This window comes from Coenobita brevimanus, chromosome 77 (genome assembly GCF_032717465.1).
Source record: "Coenobita brevimanus isolate Jiangsu-jjx chromosome 77, ASM3271746v2, whole genome shotgun sequence".
Classification (NCBI taxonomy): Eukaryota; Metazoa; Arthropoda; class Malacostraca; order Decapoda; family Coenobitidae; genus Coenobita; species Coenobita brevimanus.
In genome coordinates, this window is record NC_137030.1 from 2,293,695 (window position 1) to 2,313,486 (window position 19,792).

The 19,792-nt window shown below is 42.0% G+C and overlaps 1 protein-coding gene across 1 annotated transcript; it reads left to right on the forward strand.

Annotated features, from left to right (window-relative positions):
• The first annotated feature begins 193 nt into the window (after window positions 1-193).
• On the forward strand, window positions 194-19,092 carry LOC145408452 (insulin-like growth factor-binding protein-related protein 1). The gene is made up of 6 exons (XM_080279181.1): window positions 194-332; window positions 4,861-5,032; window positions 16,800-16,947; window positions 17,491-17,634; window positions 18,381-18,554; window positions 18,746-19,092. Exons 1-6 carry the CDS (start codon window positions 244-246, stop codon window positions 18,775-18,777), a joined length of 759 nt encoding a protein of 252 aa, XP_080135307.1. The 5' UTR covers window positions 194-243; the 3' UTR covers window positions 18,778-19,092.
• The last annotated feature ends 700 nt before the right edge of the window (window positions 19,093-19,792 follow it).

Below are 19,792 nucleotides of genomic sequence, written 5' to 3' on the forward strand. Positions count from 1 at the left end.
TTGGGGGAAGGGCAGCGAAATGACAGGGGACAGGGTGACATGGAGTCGATTTGGTTGTGGCCACCCCTTACGAGATTAAGGCATCTGGCTAAAGACTGATAGACAAATAGATTGATGGGTAAATAGATAAGAGAGCTGAGCTGTGTGCCCCTTTGCTCAGCGGTAGGGCAGTTTGGGCCGGGATAAGCTTGGGTAGTGGGTGGGTAGGGACCAGGGCAGCTGGTCAGACGAGCGTGAGGCAACATGGTGCGAAGGGCCCTGTGGGGGCTGACCGTGGCCCTCCTGTTGGCCCTGGCGGCGGGGCTTGACATCCAGTGTGGCCAGTGTGACAGGTGGGTCCACGTTTTTTTCATTCCAGGTAACACTGACCAATATTTCGTGGGTATGTGAGTCTGTCATTTCAGAGGGAGAGTGGGAGTCAAATTAACCTTTTCAACTGCTGGTGAGCATGGAAGTAAGTCGCTTCATGGCAGTACTATGATCCCCACTCTAAAGTATGGAAATGAAGCTTGGACCTTGTTGGAAGGACACAAGTCAAAGAGCGAAAGCAGTGAAAATAAGTTATCTGAGAGGAGAATGTGGAGTTACATGGAGAGACACTGACAAATAAGGAAGTGAAGAAGCGTTGTGGTGTGGATGTGGCTGTGATAGAATGCGTTAGGAGAAATACACTGAGGTGGTTTGGCTGGAGAGGATAAAGAGTAAGACTAACTATGAGAATGTAGGTTATGTCAGTGAGGTGGAGGGGGAAGAGGAAGGGGGTGACCGAGGATGAGATGGAGGGATGGAGGTATGGTATACGTGAAGGGGGATGTAAGCTGGGGGGAGGGCATCGAATTAGTAGGGGACAGGGTGACATGGAGGCGATTTGTTTGTGACCACCCCTTACGGAATTAAGGCGTCTGGCTATAAACAGATAGTTCTTTTTTTTTTTTTTTCCACGGACTGAAGGAATAAGGAAAGGACTCAATGGAGAGTACAAAGTCGGGAAATGCTTCCTCTCTCTCCTACAGAAGCAAATCCTAATTACCGTACGAAAAAAAAAAAAAATGTACCGGGTATGTAAATTATATCTGATTGTAAAATGTACGTCAGTTATAACAGATTTCAAAGTGTACGTAAATTATGTTTTATTTCTGCAGGAAGAAATAAGTACCATGTGTAAGAACCATGAATAAAGAGTACCATACGGAAAGTAGAGTCTATCTATCTATTGCCAGACGCCTTAATCCCCGTAAGGGGTGGCCACAAATAAATCGCCTCCATGTCGCCCTGTCCCCCGCCATTTCATGAGTAAAGAGTACCATGAGTAAGAACCATGAGTAAATAATCTTCCCGTCTTTAGTCCCGACCTGAAACTGTTACTCTTTGCACTATCAAGGCTGGATCTGGTATTTATCATCACTATACTCCTTTTACTCTAACTTGGCCAAAAATTACCATCTCACAAACTTGAATGCTGAGTCTGTAACAAGATACTAGCACTACAACACAACGCTAGTCATGAAGAAGAGCTGGGGAAGCGATGCAGAGCAGTACGGTAGCATTTTCTGCCAATGAGGCTTGTAATATAAGCTGCAAAAAGACGAAGACCCGACACTGAATTCAACTGAAGGAAAAAAAGTCATCGCTGGTCACAAAGAAGTGCTATGGAAACGATGTAGAGCCGAAGCATTTTCTACCACTGAGCTGCATGATAGCTGCAAAAAGACGAAATCTGCGCCAAATTATTGATATGAGATCAGACGATGGAATTCAGCTGAATGAAAAAAACCTTCAAAATAATCCCCATCGCTGTAATGATTTAAATGCAATCTGATGGCCTTTATTCTGCTCGCAAAGAACTCGTACTGAAGGGGCTAACACACTCTCTCTCTCTCAACACCCACCCACACTTGCCCCCTCTCGCTTTTTTTTATCTTTATTTTCTTTACTTTTTTTTTTGTTATGTGATACACAAGGCGGGGTTTGTTATAGTTACACGTGGCCTTCACAAACCTCCTCTCTCTCTCTCTCTCTCTCTTTCTCTCTGCGGTATCTGTCTACCAACCTACTCACCTATGCCAATTTACATATCTATCTGTCAGTTTATCTATCTATCTATCTATCTATCTATATATACGTCTGTGTATATCCATCCATCCATCTATTTATCTATCTATCTATCTACATATCTGTCTGTGTATATCAATCCATCTATCTATCTATCTATCTATCCACCTAAAACATCAGTCAGATATGTAAAGCAAATTATACACAGCCACAACGAACCACATAATATCAAACCCAAACTAAATTAATCACAGCAATTAACATATAAAAATCCAGCATGTTTTCTCTTGCAAATTTAATAAGGTCAGACTAAATTGCCTTGTTAATTACATCTGAAAGAGCCCTTGTTAAATATTCTCATGGGCTTGGGAGACACGTTATAGTACCGTACCGTACCACCTTTTCCTAAGCGATTTTTTTTATTATTACACCGTACCCATTTCACTTTTCCAAAGCGATGTATTTTACTTATTACACTTTACTTTTTTCACCTTAAGCGATTTTTTTTTATTACGCCTTACTCTTTTCATCTTTTCCTAAGCGATTTATTTTGCTCATTACACCTTTCTGTTCTGTTACATAGGCTAAATCCTTACAATATCACCATACTCTGCATAAATAACACAGACAAGAATATTAACCAGCCATATCCAAAAATAAATAAAAGTAAATAACGTACAAAAGAATACTGACCAGTCATATCCAAAAATAAATCGCTATGGATGAGGTGTTGCCACTCCCGCAACTTGAATACCAAAGCCCGTATTCTCGTCGGTTGAGAAAGCTCCCTAACACCATTTCCTAAGCGACTTATTTTGTTTATTACACCGTACTGTCCTCTTCTGTGTCACGTGTCATGTGTCCTTCCCTTGGGGTCACGTGTCATGTCTCCCCTTGGGGTCACGTGTCATGTGTCCTTCCCTTGGGTCACGTATACAGTATGTGTCCTTCCCTTGGGTCATGTGTCCTTCCCTTGGGTCACGTATCATGTGTCCTTCCCTTGGGTCACGTGTTATGTGTCCTTCCCTTGGGTCACGTGTCATGTGTCCTTCCCTTGGGTCATGTGTCATGTGTTCTTCCCTTGGGTCACGTGCCATGTGTCCTTCCCTTGGGTCACGTGTCATGTGTCCTTCCCTTGGGTCATGTGTCATGTGTCCTTCCCTTGGGGTCACGTGTCATGTGTCCTTCCCTTGGGTCACGTGTCATGTGTCCTCCCTTCCCCAGGTCACACGTCTGGGGAGAATGGTCTAAATAACTACAAATTACGCTGATGCCCTTCCCTGTCCTTCCCATGACTCATTTGCCCTTCCCTGGCCTTTGTGGAGAGAGAGAGAGAGAGAGAGAGAGAGAGAGAGAGAGAGAATTTTAAATATCCAGTCACTTATATTCCTGTTTAACCAGATCGTGTGAGAATTTTGGAGTCTTCTATCCTCAAAACCTAAAAAACAAAACAAACAAAAAAAGACCTACTCTTAATTCTCCTCTTCTCTTTTTCAGGTCGTCACGTGAGGATATAGGGGGTCTTCTATCTATCTATCTATCTACCTATTGCCAGACGCCTTAATCCCGTACGGGGTGGCCACAAACAAATCGTCTCCATGTCGCCCTGTCCCCCGCCATTTCATTTTCTTCTATCCTCAAAAAAATTCCTCAAAAACTAAACTGTACCTTCATTTTCTCTGGTTGAGGTCATGTGAGGATTTTCGAGTTTTCTATCCTCAAAAAAAAAAACAAAAAAAACAAAAAAAATTAAGCTATCCTCCTATTCTCTCCCTCAGGTCGCCATATGAGGATACATGGCCGTCTATCCTCAAAAACCCTCATAATCTACACTACATCTTCCTATTCTTTCTGTTCTCTTCCTCACGTCATTATGTGAGGATTTTGTGGTCTTGTATCCTCAAAAAATCTCTCCTAACTTAAGCTCTATCTTTTCTCTTTCTCTGGTCGTCGTGTGAGGATGTGTCGCTCTTCTATCCTCAAAAAGACAACAGAAAAATCCCCCATAACTTCCTGCTTCTAGATCATGTTGTGAGGATTTGGTGTCTCCTAACCTAAAAAAAAAAAATAATAATAATAATAATAATAATAATAATAATAGTATATCCCTCGTAATCTAGTCTAAATCCTTCTCATCTTTTGCTCAGGTAAATCCCTCGTAACCGACTCTAAATCCATCTCATCTTTTGCTCAGGTAATCCCCCGTAACCAACTATAAATCCTTCTCATCTTTTGCTCAGGTAAATCCCTCGTAACCGACTCTAAATCCTTCTCATCTTTTGCACAGGTATATCCCTCGTAACCTAGTCTAAATCCTTCTCATCTTTTGCTCAGGTAAATCCCTCGTAACTGACTCTAAATCCTTCTCATCTTTTGCACAGGTATATCCCTCGTAACCTACTGTAGTCTAAATCCTTCTCATCTTTTGCTCAGGTAAATCCCTCGTAACTGACTCTAAATCCTTCTCATCTTTTGCTCAGGTAATCCCCCGTAACCAACTATAAATCCTTCTCATCTTTTGCTCAGGTAAATCCCTCGTAACCGACTCTAAATCCTTCTCATCTTTTGCACAGGTATATCCCTCGTAACCTAGTCTAAATCCTTCTCATCTTTTGCTCACGTAAATCCCTCGTAACCGACTCTAAATCCTTCTCATCTTTTGCTCAGGTAAATCCCTTGTAACTTAGTTTAAATCCTTCTCATCTTTTGCTCAGGTAAATCCCTCGTAACTGACTCTAAATCCTTCTCATCTTTTGCTCAGGTAAATCCCTCGTAACCGACTCTAAATCCTTCTCATCTTCTGGTCAGGTCGTCATGTGAGGATGTGGGGTCGTGTCCTATGGGGGTGGTGATGGACGCGTGTGGGTGCTGCCAGGTGTGTGCCCGTGGATTAGGACAAAGGTGTGACATGCCGGACGAACTCACCGTGTACGGGGGATGTGGAGAGTACTTAGAATGCACCGCTAGGACTGACATTGGCGTGAGTATGGATATTTTTCAGTATTTTTCATCATATCGGTATTTTTCACCTTCTTCGTTATCATCATCATCAGCGAATTCAACGTGTACGGGGGATGTGGCGAATACTTAGAATGCACCGCTAGGACTGACATTGGCGTGAGTATGGATATTTATTAGTATTTTTCATCTTCTTCATTATCATCATTATTATCTTCATCATCATCATCATTAACGAATCCAACGTGTACGGGGAATGGGGAAACTATCTAGAGCGCAACGCCAGGACTAACATTCGCGTGAGTACCAGCATTCAGTGGCATTTTTCATCATATCAATATTCTACATCTTCACTACCATCATCATCATTATTATCTTCATCATCATCATCATAAACGAACCCACCTTATTCGAGGCATGTAGAGATTAACATTGACGTGAGTACAGTTTATCATCAACATTATCAACAATCCCAGCATGTAAGGGCGTTGTGGAGAGGACTGACAATGGTGTATGATTATAAAATTATAGTTTATTTCAATCTGACAGAACTGGTCCACTTATAGACTGAATGCTACGTCTTGGTTACAAAGACTGCTGTTCTCATTCACCCCTGGCCCTCCCATCTTCTAATAATGATAATAATAATAATAATAACAACAAGAAGACGAAGAAGAAGACAAAGAATAACAAAGTGATTACGATAGCCTGAGAGAGAGAGAGAGAGAGAGAGAGAGAGAGAGAGAGAGAGAGAGAGAGAGAGAGAGAGAGAGAGAGAGAGAGAGCACGTGGAACCATTTGAGATAATTCCTTGACCATTTGACCGTAAAGTTGAGGCTAGATTCTAGAGATGTGTGTGTGTGTGTGTGTGTGTGTGTGTGTGTGTGTGTGTGTGTGTGTGTGTGTGTGTGTGTGTGTGTGTAAGAAAGAAAGAGAGAAATCGCCTAGCAACACAAAACATCTCGCCTCCCAGTCGCCATCTCCCATCTCTCTCAATTACCCCTCGTCTGGGAAACTGCTCAACATTTCCAACAATGTTACAACGCGTTATTAGACCTCATGATCAACTTTAATTATGACATGCTTTATTTGAATCTCCATATATAATTAACCCCTCCCCCAACTCCCTCCCTATCCCCCGAAAAGATGATGTTGGTTTGTTGAAGTGAAGTTGGGTTGTTTCAGTGACCATAGTGTTTTTATTTATTCATTTATTATATCTACTGGGAAACTTTTAACTGTGAGGTAATTCTTCACGTATTCTTAGGGTCTCTCTCTCTCTCTCCCTTATTATGTAGCTTGATACTCCTTTGTGTTTATAAGACATTTTTTTGCACAAAGGGCTGTTAATGATTCCTATGCAAAAATAAATCGCTGAGATAGAGGTGTTAGGGGGTTCTCCAGCTAACCTAGATCACTGAACGCCATGGCCATCCATTTTTTTTTTTCACACGACAGTACTGGGTCATTCTTAAATACTGAATAACAAATGGTGACTGCATGAAATTCGAACCTTAGGAGTAAGAAATGAGTCTCCTCGGTTACTAGGTTAAATCCTCCCGTCTGACTACACCTGGCCATCAACAGAGCTAAAAGGGACATTGGCTGGGAGGTGGAAATGAGTCTCCTTGGTTACTAGGTTAAATCCTCCCGTCTGACTACACCTGGCCATCAACAGAGCTAAAAGGGGTTATGGATCTTTAAGCTAGAGCAGTGGGTAGATGGTGAAACATGCAGCTCACAAAAACCACCTCTAATGTCATTCTCGTCGGGTACGGAGGTTCCCTAACACCTTTTCCTAAGCGAGTTATTTTGCTTCTTACTACTTAACCATTCTTTTCTGGCTATATGATCTAATAAGGTCTAGCTTGGGAGAACATTTCCCTTTCCCTTTCTGTGTCATTTAAATCATTCAAATGCCACCAAACTCAGCCTGAACGACATAGCCTACATATTGACTAGCCGTATCCAAAAATGAATCAAATAAAGAAGGGGTGTTGGGGAGATTCCCGATGAGAATACGGCCATAAGGCCCAAGTGCATCTTCAAGGTTATTTGGAGGGAATCTGCGCAGCTGAAGTCTGCTAACACGAGACAGTGGTTTAGAAAATGTTACAGTGTTCTTTACTCAGACTTGGCTTCTAACTACCTTCTCCCCAACTTGAATGTTGAATTGTTACCAGCTGACGATGGCCACGAAAAAACTGATATGGAAAGGATGTCCAACAGTACCTTTTTTTTATTTTGTGTTACTGAACTGTGAAATAATCTTGAAAAGGACAAAAATTTGCATCAAAGGTGAAATAGCTTTAATGGTTGCAAGGAATTCTCTATCCTGTCTATCTGTGGCTTTGTCTATTGTGCATCGTGCTAACAGTGCTACTTTAAGCATTCCCGGTGCTATTGCTAGACTCCTATCACCCTCTGTATGCATTTAATACTTATTTTTACGGTTTTTTGATGTTATTAGTTGCCGGCCCGACAGAGACAGGGCTCGATTCTTAGTGGGGGGAGTTTGATCCCACTTTTACCCATAATTTTTTACAGATTATAGACGACCCAATTACTTCTTCATGGAAAGAGGTATTATTATTATTATTATTATTATTATTATACGGTTAAGATGATAAAACACTATTCTATTTGGTCAGTAAATAGCAGATAACAGGGACGGTAACTTTCACGAATCGGATGAGACCACTTTAATAATATAAAAACGAAAGGAAAGTGGTATGGGATCTTTATAATGTACACAAATCCGCCATCTTGTTTATGGTAAGAGGGTTGGATCCTGTTTCTGGGTTGATTTTTGTTCATTATGATCGTTTAATTTGGACATGGCTTACAGTTGGCTTGTATTAAGGGTAGGCAGAGAGTGAGGAAGGAGACAGCCGGATTTGGCAGATCGAGAGAGAGGGTTAGGCAGAAAGAGAGTGAGGGTGAAGCAGAAAGTAAGGCAGAGTGAGGCAGAGAGTGAGTGAGGGTGAGGCAGAAGAGGGTGAGGCAGGGTGTAGGTTATCATAACATACCCTGCCTACACTCCTTCCTGCCTTGCACCCCTTGTTTACTCTCTCTCTCTCTCTCTCTCTCTCTCTCTCTCTCTCTCTCTCTCTCTCACACACACACACACACACATTCACTTGGTTATCTCACTTTCACATTCACTTACCCTTTCCTTCACTTTTCTCCCACTTACCGCTTCTCTAAACAATGAGAGAGAGAAAGAGAGAGAGAGAGAGAGAGAGAGAGAGAGAGTCAAAACAGAAAGGGTAAAATGTGTAAGGAGAAAGGCAAGGAATGAGACGGGGGGGGGAGTCAAATTTCTTTATAATTGCTTCCTTACTGTATGTTAGACAGACTCTTCATTCTCTTTCCCTCCCTCCCTCCCTCTCTCTCTCTCTCTCTCTCTCTCTCTCTCTCTCTCTTACATGTTTCATTTTTCTTCCTTTCCTCCCTTTCCTTTCTCTCCATTTTTCCTTTTTTTCCCATCCCTCCTCTCCATTTCCCTTTGCTTTTCTTTTTCTTTCTTACTTTCATTTTTTTCCTCTTTCCTAACGCTGTTCTCCTCTTCATGTACATTATTTACCCTCCCCCCCACATGTCTGGTTGGTATGCCCTTTGTCCTTCAGTCTGTCTGTCATTTAGCACCCTCTCTCCCTTTCTACCCTCCCTCCCTCCCTCCCTCTCATAACTCTCCCTTCCTCACAACTCTTCCTCCCTCTTTTAACTCTCCATCTCTCACAACCCTTCCTCCCTCTTCTAACTCTCATCTACTGCTGACTCTCCCTCCTAACTCTCCATTCCTCCCCTAACCCTCCCTTCTTATAACTCTCCCTCCTCCCTCTCTCTCTCTCTCTCTCTCTTATAACTCTCCCTCCTCCCTCTCTCTCTCTCTCTCTCTCTCTCTCTCTCTCTCTCTCATAACGCTCTCTCTCTCTTTTAAGTCACTCCCTCTCCCTCTTTACCCTTCCTCCCTCTCAAACTCTCCTTTCTTCTTCTATCTCTCCCTCCTTCTTCTAACTTCCTCCTTCCCTCTCGTAACTCTACAACTCTCTCCTTCCCTCTTCTAAATCTCCTTCCCCCTCCTAACTCTCCCTCTTTCTCCCAACTCTCCTTCCCTCTCACGAGACGCCCTTCCTCTCAAGTCGCTCAATCTTCTCTCCCTTCATCATAACTCACTATTTCTCCTACCCCTCCCTCTCCAAACTCTCCCTGTTTCATCTGACTCCCTCCCTATCCTAACTCTCCACTGCTTTTCCTACTTCCTATGCCTTCCCTGTTTCTCCTGACTCTCCCTATCCTAACTCTTCTCCACTCCTCCTTTTCCCACCTCCCTCCCCCTCCTTACCCCCTCCCTCTTAACTCTCCCTCCACTCATCCCCTCCTTCCAACACCCCTCCCTTCTAACCCTCCTTCCACTCCTCTTCCTACCTCCTATTCCCCTCCTTCCAACACCCCTCCCTTCTAACTCTCCCTCCTCTCCTCTTCCTACCTCCTACTCTCCTCCTTCCAACAGCCTCCCTTCTAACTCTCCCTTCACTCCTCTTCCTACCTCCTACTCCCCTTCTTCTAACATCCCTTCCTTCTAACTCTCCCTTCACTCCTCTTCCTACCTCCTACTCCCCTACTTCCCCTTACCCTCTCCCTCTCCTTTCACCCTTTCCTGGCGATTTTCATATGCTTTGGAGAGACGATTTATAGTGATACGGTAATAAACAGCCTCCCTTAACCCCTTCACAGCCCGGATTTCTCTCCTTAAATTGAAGAAAATCGTATAATGAAAAAATAGAGAGAAAAAAAAGAAAAAAGAAAAAAGTCATCGGGTTCAAGAGGCTACAGCAGTGTCGTGATAACTCTCAGGGCGCTTTAAAAAAATATATATATCTTGTTTTATCCTAGCTATGATGCGTGATTTTACTCTCTCTCTCTCTCTCTCTCTCTCTCTCTCTCTCTCTCTCTCTCTCTCTCTCTCTCGTGGGGATGACACACAAGGCGGGGTTTGTTATGGTTCCACGTGGCCTTCACTAGCCTCTCTCTCTCTCTCTCTCTCTCTCTCTCTCTCTCTCTCTCTCTCTCAAATTATGATGGCAAAAAGTCAGAAAAATTAATATCCACAATTTCAGTTTCGGTGTGTGTGTGTGTGTGTGTGTGTGTGTGTGTGTGTGTGTGTGTGTGTGTGTGTGTGTGTGTGTGTGTGTGTGTTTCTCATCGCCTGCCAGGATATGTGTAGGTGTATGCGTGGGTGTAGGCAAGTTGGGGAGAGAGTAGTAATGTAGGTGATGAGCATATAGGAAGCTGCTGTGAATAATACACTCTACTCCTTTCATCTTAACTTGGCCTAAAATTTCCATCTCTCCATCTTGAATACTTGGCTGTAACAAGAGACCGACACTACAATATGATGCTATAGTCACGAAGAAGTGCTACGTAAGGGATGTAGAGCCATTGTGTTGTCTTATTCTGAGCTACGTGAACTTAAATGCCAAATAACGAAAATCTGGGCCAAGTTAAGGTAAAAGGACTATAGATTTTCAAATGTAAATACCATAAGCCAGAAAGGGGATGTGACATGTGAATGAAAAGTGAAGTGAGTGTAGTGAATAATGTAGTGATGATGTGAATCTGACTACAGACAGTAAGATAGGTGTAGGGGAGATAGGATGTTGTAGTGAGTGTAGCCAAAGTGTGGGAAGTGTAGTTAAGATGTAGTGTGTTGTAGTGAGTGTAGCTAAGATGGTGTGTGTGTGTGTGTGTGTGTGTGTGTGTGTGTGTGTGTGTGTGTGTGTGTGTGTGTGTGTGTGTGTGTGTGTAATGGTATCTGTGACCACTACAAAACAACATAGGAAACATGAGGATAAAATGAATGTAGGTTAATAAAATTGGTGTAGTCAGGATGTATGGAGATAATGAAGGCTTAGTATGTGTAATGTAGGTGTAGTGTAGTGAGGTGTAGTGTAGTGTAGTGAAGGTGTAGATTAGTGTAGTGTATATCCTAGCTGTTGTGATGCCAGTGTAAACAAACTGCTATGTTGAGATCAGTGTTTACCTTCTCCTACGGTATACCAACCATCTGGCAGCCCCCCCTCCACACACACACACACACACACACACACAGGTCCAGGGGTCTACGCAGTAACATGACGGGGGGGAAATAAGAATTAACACACACACACACACACACACACACACACACACACACACACACACACACACACACTTTTAAACCACGACATCGCATAAATAGCTGGCAGTGGTCAATATATATCACTGTGCATTAAAACTTGAAATTCGAATAAAGCAATAAATACCGTAGTAAAAATGCAACAGTCCAAATATCAACTGGTTTGCTTCTTACCTTTTCTATATCGACACTAGCAAGCATAAAACACAAGAATATAGTAACGAAGCAGAATCATAAATAAATCGGTAAGGAAGAGGTGTTTGTAACTTTCCTAACCGTATTAGAATATCGCCCAAATCAAACCGCCAGCACATAACGAAAAACTAAACAATTACTTCCAAACTACAATAAACAAAATAATTAGGCTCTACTTACCTTCCAGTCGGCTCATTACGGCATACATGAAATAATTACTTCACACTTACAAATCACTTAAGGTTGGTCGTCCCTTATTGCAGTACATGGCAAAGTTAATCTCTCTCTCTCTCTCTCTGTTTTTATTAACTTGTTTCATTCGTATTTGCAATTTTTCCTTGGTTTTCCACTTGCCCACGATTTACCATTTCCAAATATTTGATGAAACTGACTAGGGTAAATTTTTAGGTCAGTACATTCTTGGATTTCTTTTTTAAATAGGCTGGTGCGTAAACAACTCGCCGACAGATTAAACTACACCTCCTTAGTTTGAATCAGTTTTTCGTACTTTTGTAATTTAAATTTTGTAGCACGGTGGCAAAATAAGACAATACTATGACATAACATCCTTTCCATAGTATTTTTTTTGTAACCTGCATCACTTCCTAGTATTATCAACCGTTACAACTCACTATTCAAGACGGGGAGATGGTAAAAGTATGCCAAGTTGGAGTAATGGGAGTATGACTACTTTACATATATTTGTCAGAGAAAAGCAGATCTAACCACATGGGTCTTGAAGGTAAACAAACATTCTGCTGACATATATTTGAGTTGACGGAGAAGCTTGTAGAAGAAAAGGCGGTGATTTTAGTTGGCAAATACTGTACACTGCTGAGAATAAAAACTACGATATCCATGGCTATACTGTCCTTAAAGGTTTTCCCAGGCGAAATGGACGTCGAGATCCACGTAACCATTTCAAAAGTTACTAAGCTTCATGCACGACTAATCCATCTAAACAACTTCATGTTATCTTGCATGACAAATATAAATAATTTCATGGACGGCTTTCATCACGTTTCGATAATTACACGTTAATTTTTCGAACATGTTACATCCACGCCTTCCTTGTTTACTTTCCAGCAGCATCCACGACTTTCATTAAGTCCAGATTATTTCACACTGGCTTTTAGAACAACTGTCAAGTTTTATCCCTCAATTTAATCCACAGTGGAATACTGTGAGTTAATTGCAGATTAACGTGTCAACATTTTCCATTTTACAATAATAAATATTTAAATTCAATTCATTTTTTTGCACAGCACACTCACGCTCTCATGTCTGGGGGGAAACTGGCGATTTCAGTGGTCCCAAGTGAACTCGGCTAAATTTCCCTTACTATGCTCTTGAAATTTCCCTTTTTGCCATGAAATTTCCCTTTATTGTCTGCTAAGTAACTGAGCTCACTAAAGTACTGACAGCTCCATATTTTACAAAATATGTGGTTAAAGTATTGACAGCGCCATACGTTACAAAATGCGGTTAAAATATTGGCAGCACCATATTTTATAAAATACATGGTTATAAAGTACATTATGCATTCTGAACACCATTTTAATCATAAGGGATACAGTACAAAACTTAAGAGTCTAATAATCCGAGTCCTCAGTTCCGTAGATTTCATCCTCTTGAGATGGCTAGACAGATATTCTTGATATAGCAGATATTATCGTTAAAAGCTGTTTTTGCATGCAATACCCAATTGAGTGTAATTTTTAACTGGTTCGTCAGTTTGGTTTTTATTAATCCAAAACATCTACAGTATTCAAATACATCTTCCTCTACTCGTGTTGAGAGGTAAACGCCACTTAGTGTCAATTAGTCCATTTAAATCCTCCACTGGAACCATGATTGGAAAGTGAGTTGCATGAGGTATGACAGAGAGGACAGTCATATTCACGATGCTGGAAGGGTCCATGGCATCGAAATTCCGCAGGACTGGAATTGATAATTTATACTTCTTCATTATCTGCTCCACTCCTTCAGTATTGAAATCGATCGACATCATAAGCTGAAATTGTGAACTAACTGGTGGTCACGGTCAGGACAGACATAAAGGGAGGCTGTTACTCAACCACCATGACAGAGTTCCTCCAATGGGAGAAAGTTGGAAATGTCTGAACTGTACGCTATGGACACTGGTGTCGCTTCTGGCTTGATGCAACATTCCATGATGGTATAAAAAAACTGCCTTGATTCGTCTGTGAAGTACGTGAGGCTTTGGTTCTTCTGCCTGAATTTCTTTGTTCATCAATATGAAGTGGTAGGATAGACGAAAATTGCACTGGGGAGGGGGAGTGATCACCTTGGTAACTCTTGCCATGAGTGTCGGCGCCGTAAAACGAAAAAATGCAAGAGGGATAGGCTCACCAGTGCCATAGGGAAACTGTGCTCTTGTGCTTCCGGTCCTAAGACTCAGTAACCACACTGGACTGCAAGAGCGCTAATATAACACTGGTAAACATTCACGGAGGGAGCTCGGAAATAGATCTCTCATAAAGGACCTGCTCAGAACGTCCATTCTCTGTGCAAAATATTGTTCTTAGCCAAAATTTCCCTAGATTCCAATTGGATTTATTTTCTTCCCTTTTTCCCTTTCGGGGACACAAATTTCCAACCTAAGTTGGATTAAAGTGGCACTTTAATTCAACTTAAGTTGGACTGATGTGGCACTTTAATCCAACTTAAGTTTGCTAAAGTTTCACTTTAGTTGGATTAAATGAAGTCTGCAGTGTGAATGACTAACACACACACACACACACACACACACACACACACACACACACACACACACACACACACACACATTCCTTCCATCCATACACAAAACACGAAATACGAGTACATCCAGCGCACAAATATATAGGCTTGCACATATATAAAATTAATACTGTACGTGTGTCTGTGCGTACTAAAAAGAAGTTTGCGTGGGTGTAGCCTACTGTACAGGAGTGTATGAACATTTGTATAATTATGTATTTGTGAGTGTGGGGGTGAAAAGTTAAGGAGGACAGTGAATGTGTGGTTGAGTCAAGCTATGTCTGGGGGTGACGTCATTACAACAGCCATCTCTCTCTCTCTCTCTCTCTCTCTCTCTCTCTCTCTCTCTCTCTCTCTCTCTCCTGGTTATGTTATATAGAGCGTTGACCCCCTAATAGGCCAGAGATGGTGAAGTAGATAGGGTAGGGTAGGGTAGGATAGACCCACGATATATAGACCCCTCTTATTACAGGGTCTCAAAGGTAGGATAGGGTAGGGTAGGATAGGGTAGGGTAGGGTAAGGTAGGGTAGTGTAGGGTAGGATGGGATAGGACGGGGATGGGCTTGACCGCGATATATCGTGGGCTTGACAGGACAGGGAAAGGAGAAGGGTAGGGCAGGGAAGGACCAACACACACACACACACACACACACACACACACACACACACACACACACACACACACACACACACACACACACACACACACACACACAGCACATGAGACTGTTTATTGATGTAAGGAGCCCGCTCGTCTCTCTCTCTCTCTCTCTCTCTCTCTCTCTCTCTCTCTTCTTTTCTTCTCGTCCTCCTCCTTTCTCCACTTTTCCCTCACTTTCTCCTTCCATCATGCCACCCCTCCTTGCCCCTACCAGCTGTCTTCTTTCTTTCTCAAGGTTTCATATTTCACTAGTGAGCTCTCTCTCTCTCTCTCTCTCTCTCTCTCTCTCTCTCTCTTTCTCATTGGCCTCTTGCATCACACCATTCTCCTTCCACTCCCTCTCAATTCCATTTTTCTTTCTTCACTGCCCCCCAGTTCCCCCTCATACTCCACAATTCTTCTCCCTCTACTCCGTCTATTTCTCACATATCTCACTATCTTCCTCTGTCACTCCCTCCATTTCCCTTTCTCTACTCCCTGTCTGTTTTCTCCTCTGTCTCCCTTCCTTTCACTCTCACATTCACACTCTTCCCTTCTCTTTTCCCACTCCTCTCTCAGTTTTCTCCTTCACGTGGTGGCACTGATGTAACTGGGCAGCTCCACTGCCTGGTTATACAAACGTCCCTTAGTTCCCTCCCTATCTCCCGGAACGAGGATGGTGAACTGTAAGAGATGGGCAACTTGATCCTCTAGTCCACTGGGTTCACGTCTAGAAGAGGTTGGGGTTAAATACTACTACTACTACTACTACTACTACTTCTTACTACTACTACTACTACAACTATTGCTGCTGCTACTACTACTACTATTACTACTACTACTACCACTACTACTACTATTACTATCATTACTACTGTGTTCACCATTTTTTCCCTTTTATTTCCCCACTTCTTGAATATTTTCTCATATCTCAACTACCTCCCTTCCTTCTACTCCCTCCCTGTTTTGTTTCGTACCCTCCAACCCTCCAGTCAAACCCAGCTGCAAATGAGATACCCCTTGTGTCCAGAAGAGGAGACTTATTCAGCTAGGAAGTGGGTGGGGAGGCAGAGGAGGGGTGAGAACATAGGGAGGGAGAGGGGGGTGAGAGAGGAGAGGGTTGGGAGGGAGAGGAGGGATGAGAGATGAGAGAGTTGGGAGGGAGAGGATGGGTGAGAGAGGAGAGGGTTGGGAGGGAGAGGAGGGGTGAGTGAGGAGATGCTTAGGACTGGGAGGGAGAGGAGGGGTGAGTGAGGAGAGGCTTGGGTGGAAGAGGAGGGGTGAGAGAGACGAGGGTACGAGGGTGAAATGAGTTCGAGGGAGAGGAGGGGTGAGAGAGGAGAGGGTTTGGGGAAGAGGAGGGATGAGAGGAGAGACTGTGTCCTAGATTCTGGATCACTGAAAGGAAACACTCATGGGACTCTCCTCGATGTAAATCGTATGCTTTTAGCTTGAGCTAAAAATCAGAATGCGTTCTGACTTGATTAAAAATTATATGGTGGTAACAATAAGTAAAATAAATAAACAAACAAGGTTCCCATAAAAGCCTTAATGGACTCTGCTTCTAATCTCATACCTTTGGGGAAGGGAGGATTGGGGGTTCTCTTAAGGAGATTACAGCTTTCTGTTGGTAGTAAGAATAACAAAAAGATGTCCCTGGATAGGTTAATAAAAAGTATTCCTAAAGCACTGATTACAGAGGGGTCTCCTAAGCAAAATAAAATCATCTGGCATTAGCGGAAGACATTAATGCATAACAACTTCCCTTCTCAGTGCACAGGATTCTGAAGTGATCTGTACATGGGATGAGGAAGGCACATTGTCCTAACCTAAATATAATCTGGCAGCAGCAAGGCTTAAACAAAGACATCATTATGATGAAGAGATTAATAGATAATTCCCTCACTATGTGGGTGAAAGGGTCTCCTAAGCTAAGGAAAATTATTAGTGATTGCAAGAAATTTAAAAGATCATCATACAATAAAGTTTCTTCCCTTCCCCTTGTCCAGGACTCTGATGAAACGATCTGTACTTGCGGTGAGGAGGGTGCTGTGTGTGGCTCAGATGGTGTCACCTACGAGACTCTCTGCCACCTTCTGCAAAAGACAGCTGAAAATCCTGAACTGTTTGTCTCCATTCGGGGCCCATGCAAAGCAGGTGGGTACAGAGCAGGGTGGGTTATGTTGTTCACCAATCAAAAGTTAAGACAATTATGTATTTTGATCTTCCAATGATGTACTGTATTTTTCTACAGTATCTTGATGTTCATTTGGTCTATATAAAAGTAACCCACAATGAATTGTAAAGCACACAAAACCATATTTGAGGATCAGATAAAAGTGTTATACATTTTTGTATTGTGGGGTTTATATTTAAAAAGGAATATCCCTTCCTAAACACTGCCTCTGCTAAATTTTCCTCGTAGAGACAAAAGTTTGCCTTCTATTCCACAGCATCTACATTGTACTTTGGGCATGTGCATCCTATTCTCCCTTATGCATCATCTGTGGGCATTGAAATTCAACAAGCCTCTCAGCTTAGGAATACTGACCAGCAGAGAAGAGTGAGAAACATAAAAGATGAATAATTATAGATACCAAGCCTCTCTTAACTGACATATATTAGCCAGCAGAGGAAAGCAAGAGGTAGAGGAGACTGACTGTCGAACTTTTGACCCCAGCTCTACTTTATTTGTGCCAGAGCCAAAGATCAACACCCGTCCCGAGGACAAGGTGCGACCACTAGGCAGCATCCTAGTGCTGGACTGCGAAGCAAAGGGTTACCCCGTCCCTGAGATTAGCTGGGAACTAAACCGACCTGATGGATCTTCTCTCAAACTGCCAAGTATGTAGTCAGTTGTCTTCACTGAAAATGCCAAGAATGTAAAACCAGTTGTCTTTACGCATGTAATGTATATTAAATAATTTATCTTCATGCAAACTGTCAAATAAGTGAGGCTCAGCAAGAATGTCCATGTACAGCTAGTCTGCCTTATAAATCAGGGATATGTTTCAATATGCCTCAGCTTTACCCTAAAACTTGCATTGTTAATTGGGAAAAAATGGCAAATCAGCATCACACGTGGCACTAGTAGTTTAACATGCATTCTTTCTCCAATTTATTGTGGACTTAGGGCAGAGTAACAAAAAAAGGTGAGTCATAACAAGGACTTAACTGTATGTAAGCTAAAGGCAGTTAAAAGTCCAAGTGAGTATAGTTAGCCAACTGGTCCCTGTATTAACTGTGCATGCTCACAAGTTCTACTTTGGCCATAGCTAAATAAATTTGAATAACGTCATTATAAATTCTACTCTGCACTCTTCAATATTTGCACTAGTCACTACATTACATAGTGTACCTGTATAAATACAACCAACTTACCGATACTTTATTCAGTGATAACTAAATACTGTCATCTATTTTGCTGCCTGCAGTACTGTACTGTGCTGATACGCAAGAGCTTTCACTGTGTATTTCAACATGGCATGTAGCTGTTTCAGATTCCTATGTCATGCATTGTTAGAACTTGTCCATGAAATGTTTCACTTACTGCAGAAAACTTTCCACTCACTAAACTCTGGTATCCACAGGTGACGACCCCTCCATTGCCGTCCAAGTGCGTGGTGGACCCGAGCCCTACATGGTAACTGGCTGGGTGCAGATCATGCGTATTTCCAAACAAAGCCTCGGTGTCTACACCTGTGTGGCCACAAACTCTGAGGGAGAAACTCGGGCATCGGCTACTGTTTCACTGGAAAGGACTGGTAAGGGGTGGCCACTATGATGATGTCCTACTATTGCTTACTTCCGAAATTATCAGCATATACTTTGCCTAGTTGAGTACTCTTGTAAGACAGGGGTCGATGAGGACTATATTTAATTTCTTAGGCCCAGTAAAACTATCTGGGAGTTAAAAGATTAATATAGTAATTACTTCTCTACTTTTTCATTTCAGGTGAAAAAGAGGAGTCCACCAACGAAGTTTAAGGGAGCACCTTTTGGTATCTTTGAACTACACCACACCCATGGCAACCTACTATGACAACCCTAGATGCATTTGCTTTTCTTGAATTACTTTTCTTTTTCAACCCAAACACCTAATGGCTTTGGATAGCACCTGTTTTTTATAACTAGTTCTGACCACCACAACTATAACACCTTTGCACCAAGAGTCACTAGACTAGACTATGAGAAAAATGTTTACACTGGTATCACTATTATTAGTTAAGTGAGCTTTATGTTAGGTTAAGGCTTTGTTAAAATAAACTTGTAGGTTTAACACCCAAACTGTGGCCTTTGATTTTTGTAACCCGTGTGGATACTGTACTGATAACTTGTCTCATCAAAAACAGCAACGGCATCTCAACCCAATTTCCACCCAAGCAATGTGGTCTGGTGTACTGGACTTACCCTGTTTTTACCACTTTTAGCACTGTGTATACTGGTTTGAGGAATGAATAATCTCAGAGATCTTAGTTGTACTTTAACACAATCATTTTAGTAGTAATGATTGGGCACTGTACACAAGTGTAAACATAATCACTTGTATCCAGGTAAACTACAGTAATCTTTTCAGTGACATGATATTCTGTTTATTCTCACATCCATCGTTCCCATATCTTTAAAAACTTTATAAAAAGCCTGTAACTGTACTTATGTACAAGAGTAATGGTGATTGAAATGACTGCAAAAATTACTGTGGACTACATCTGTTGAGTGCAACACGAAATATAAGGCAAACACTAGAAAAAATATAAAATAGTCTAGCTACTGTTACCATTCACAGTGATAATATACTTTTTACTCTTACTATTACCAGATGATTTTATTTAGCTTACAAAACCCCCTGAACATAAGGGGTTTAGTAAAGGGTATACCTATCCCTCAAAAATTCTCCAAAGCTCAATATACCTGTTTAGAGGGGAAAAAAAAAAAAAAAAAAAAAAAAAAAAGTGACATCACATCCACCTAGATGTGAACCCAGTGAACCGCAAGATCAAGC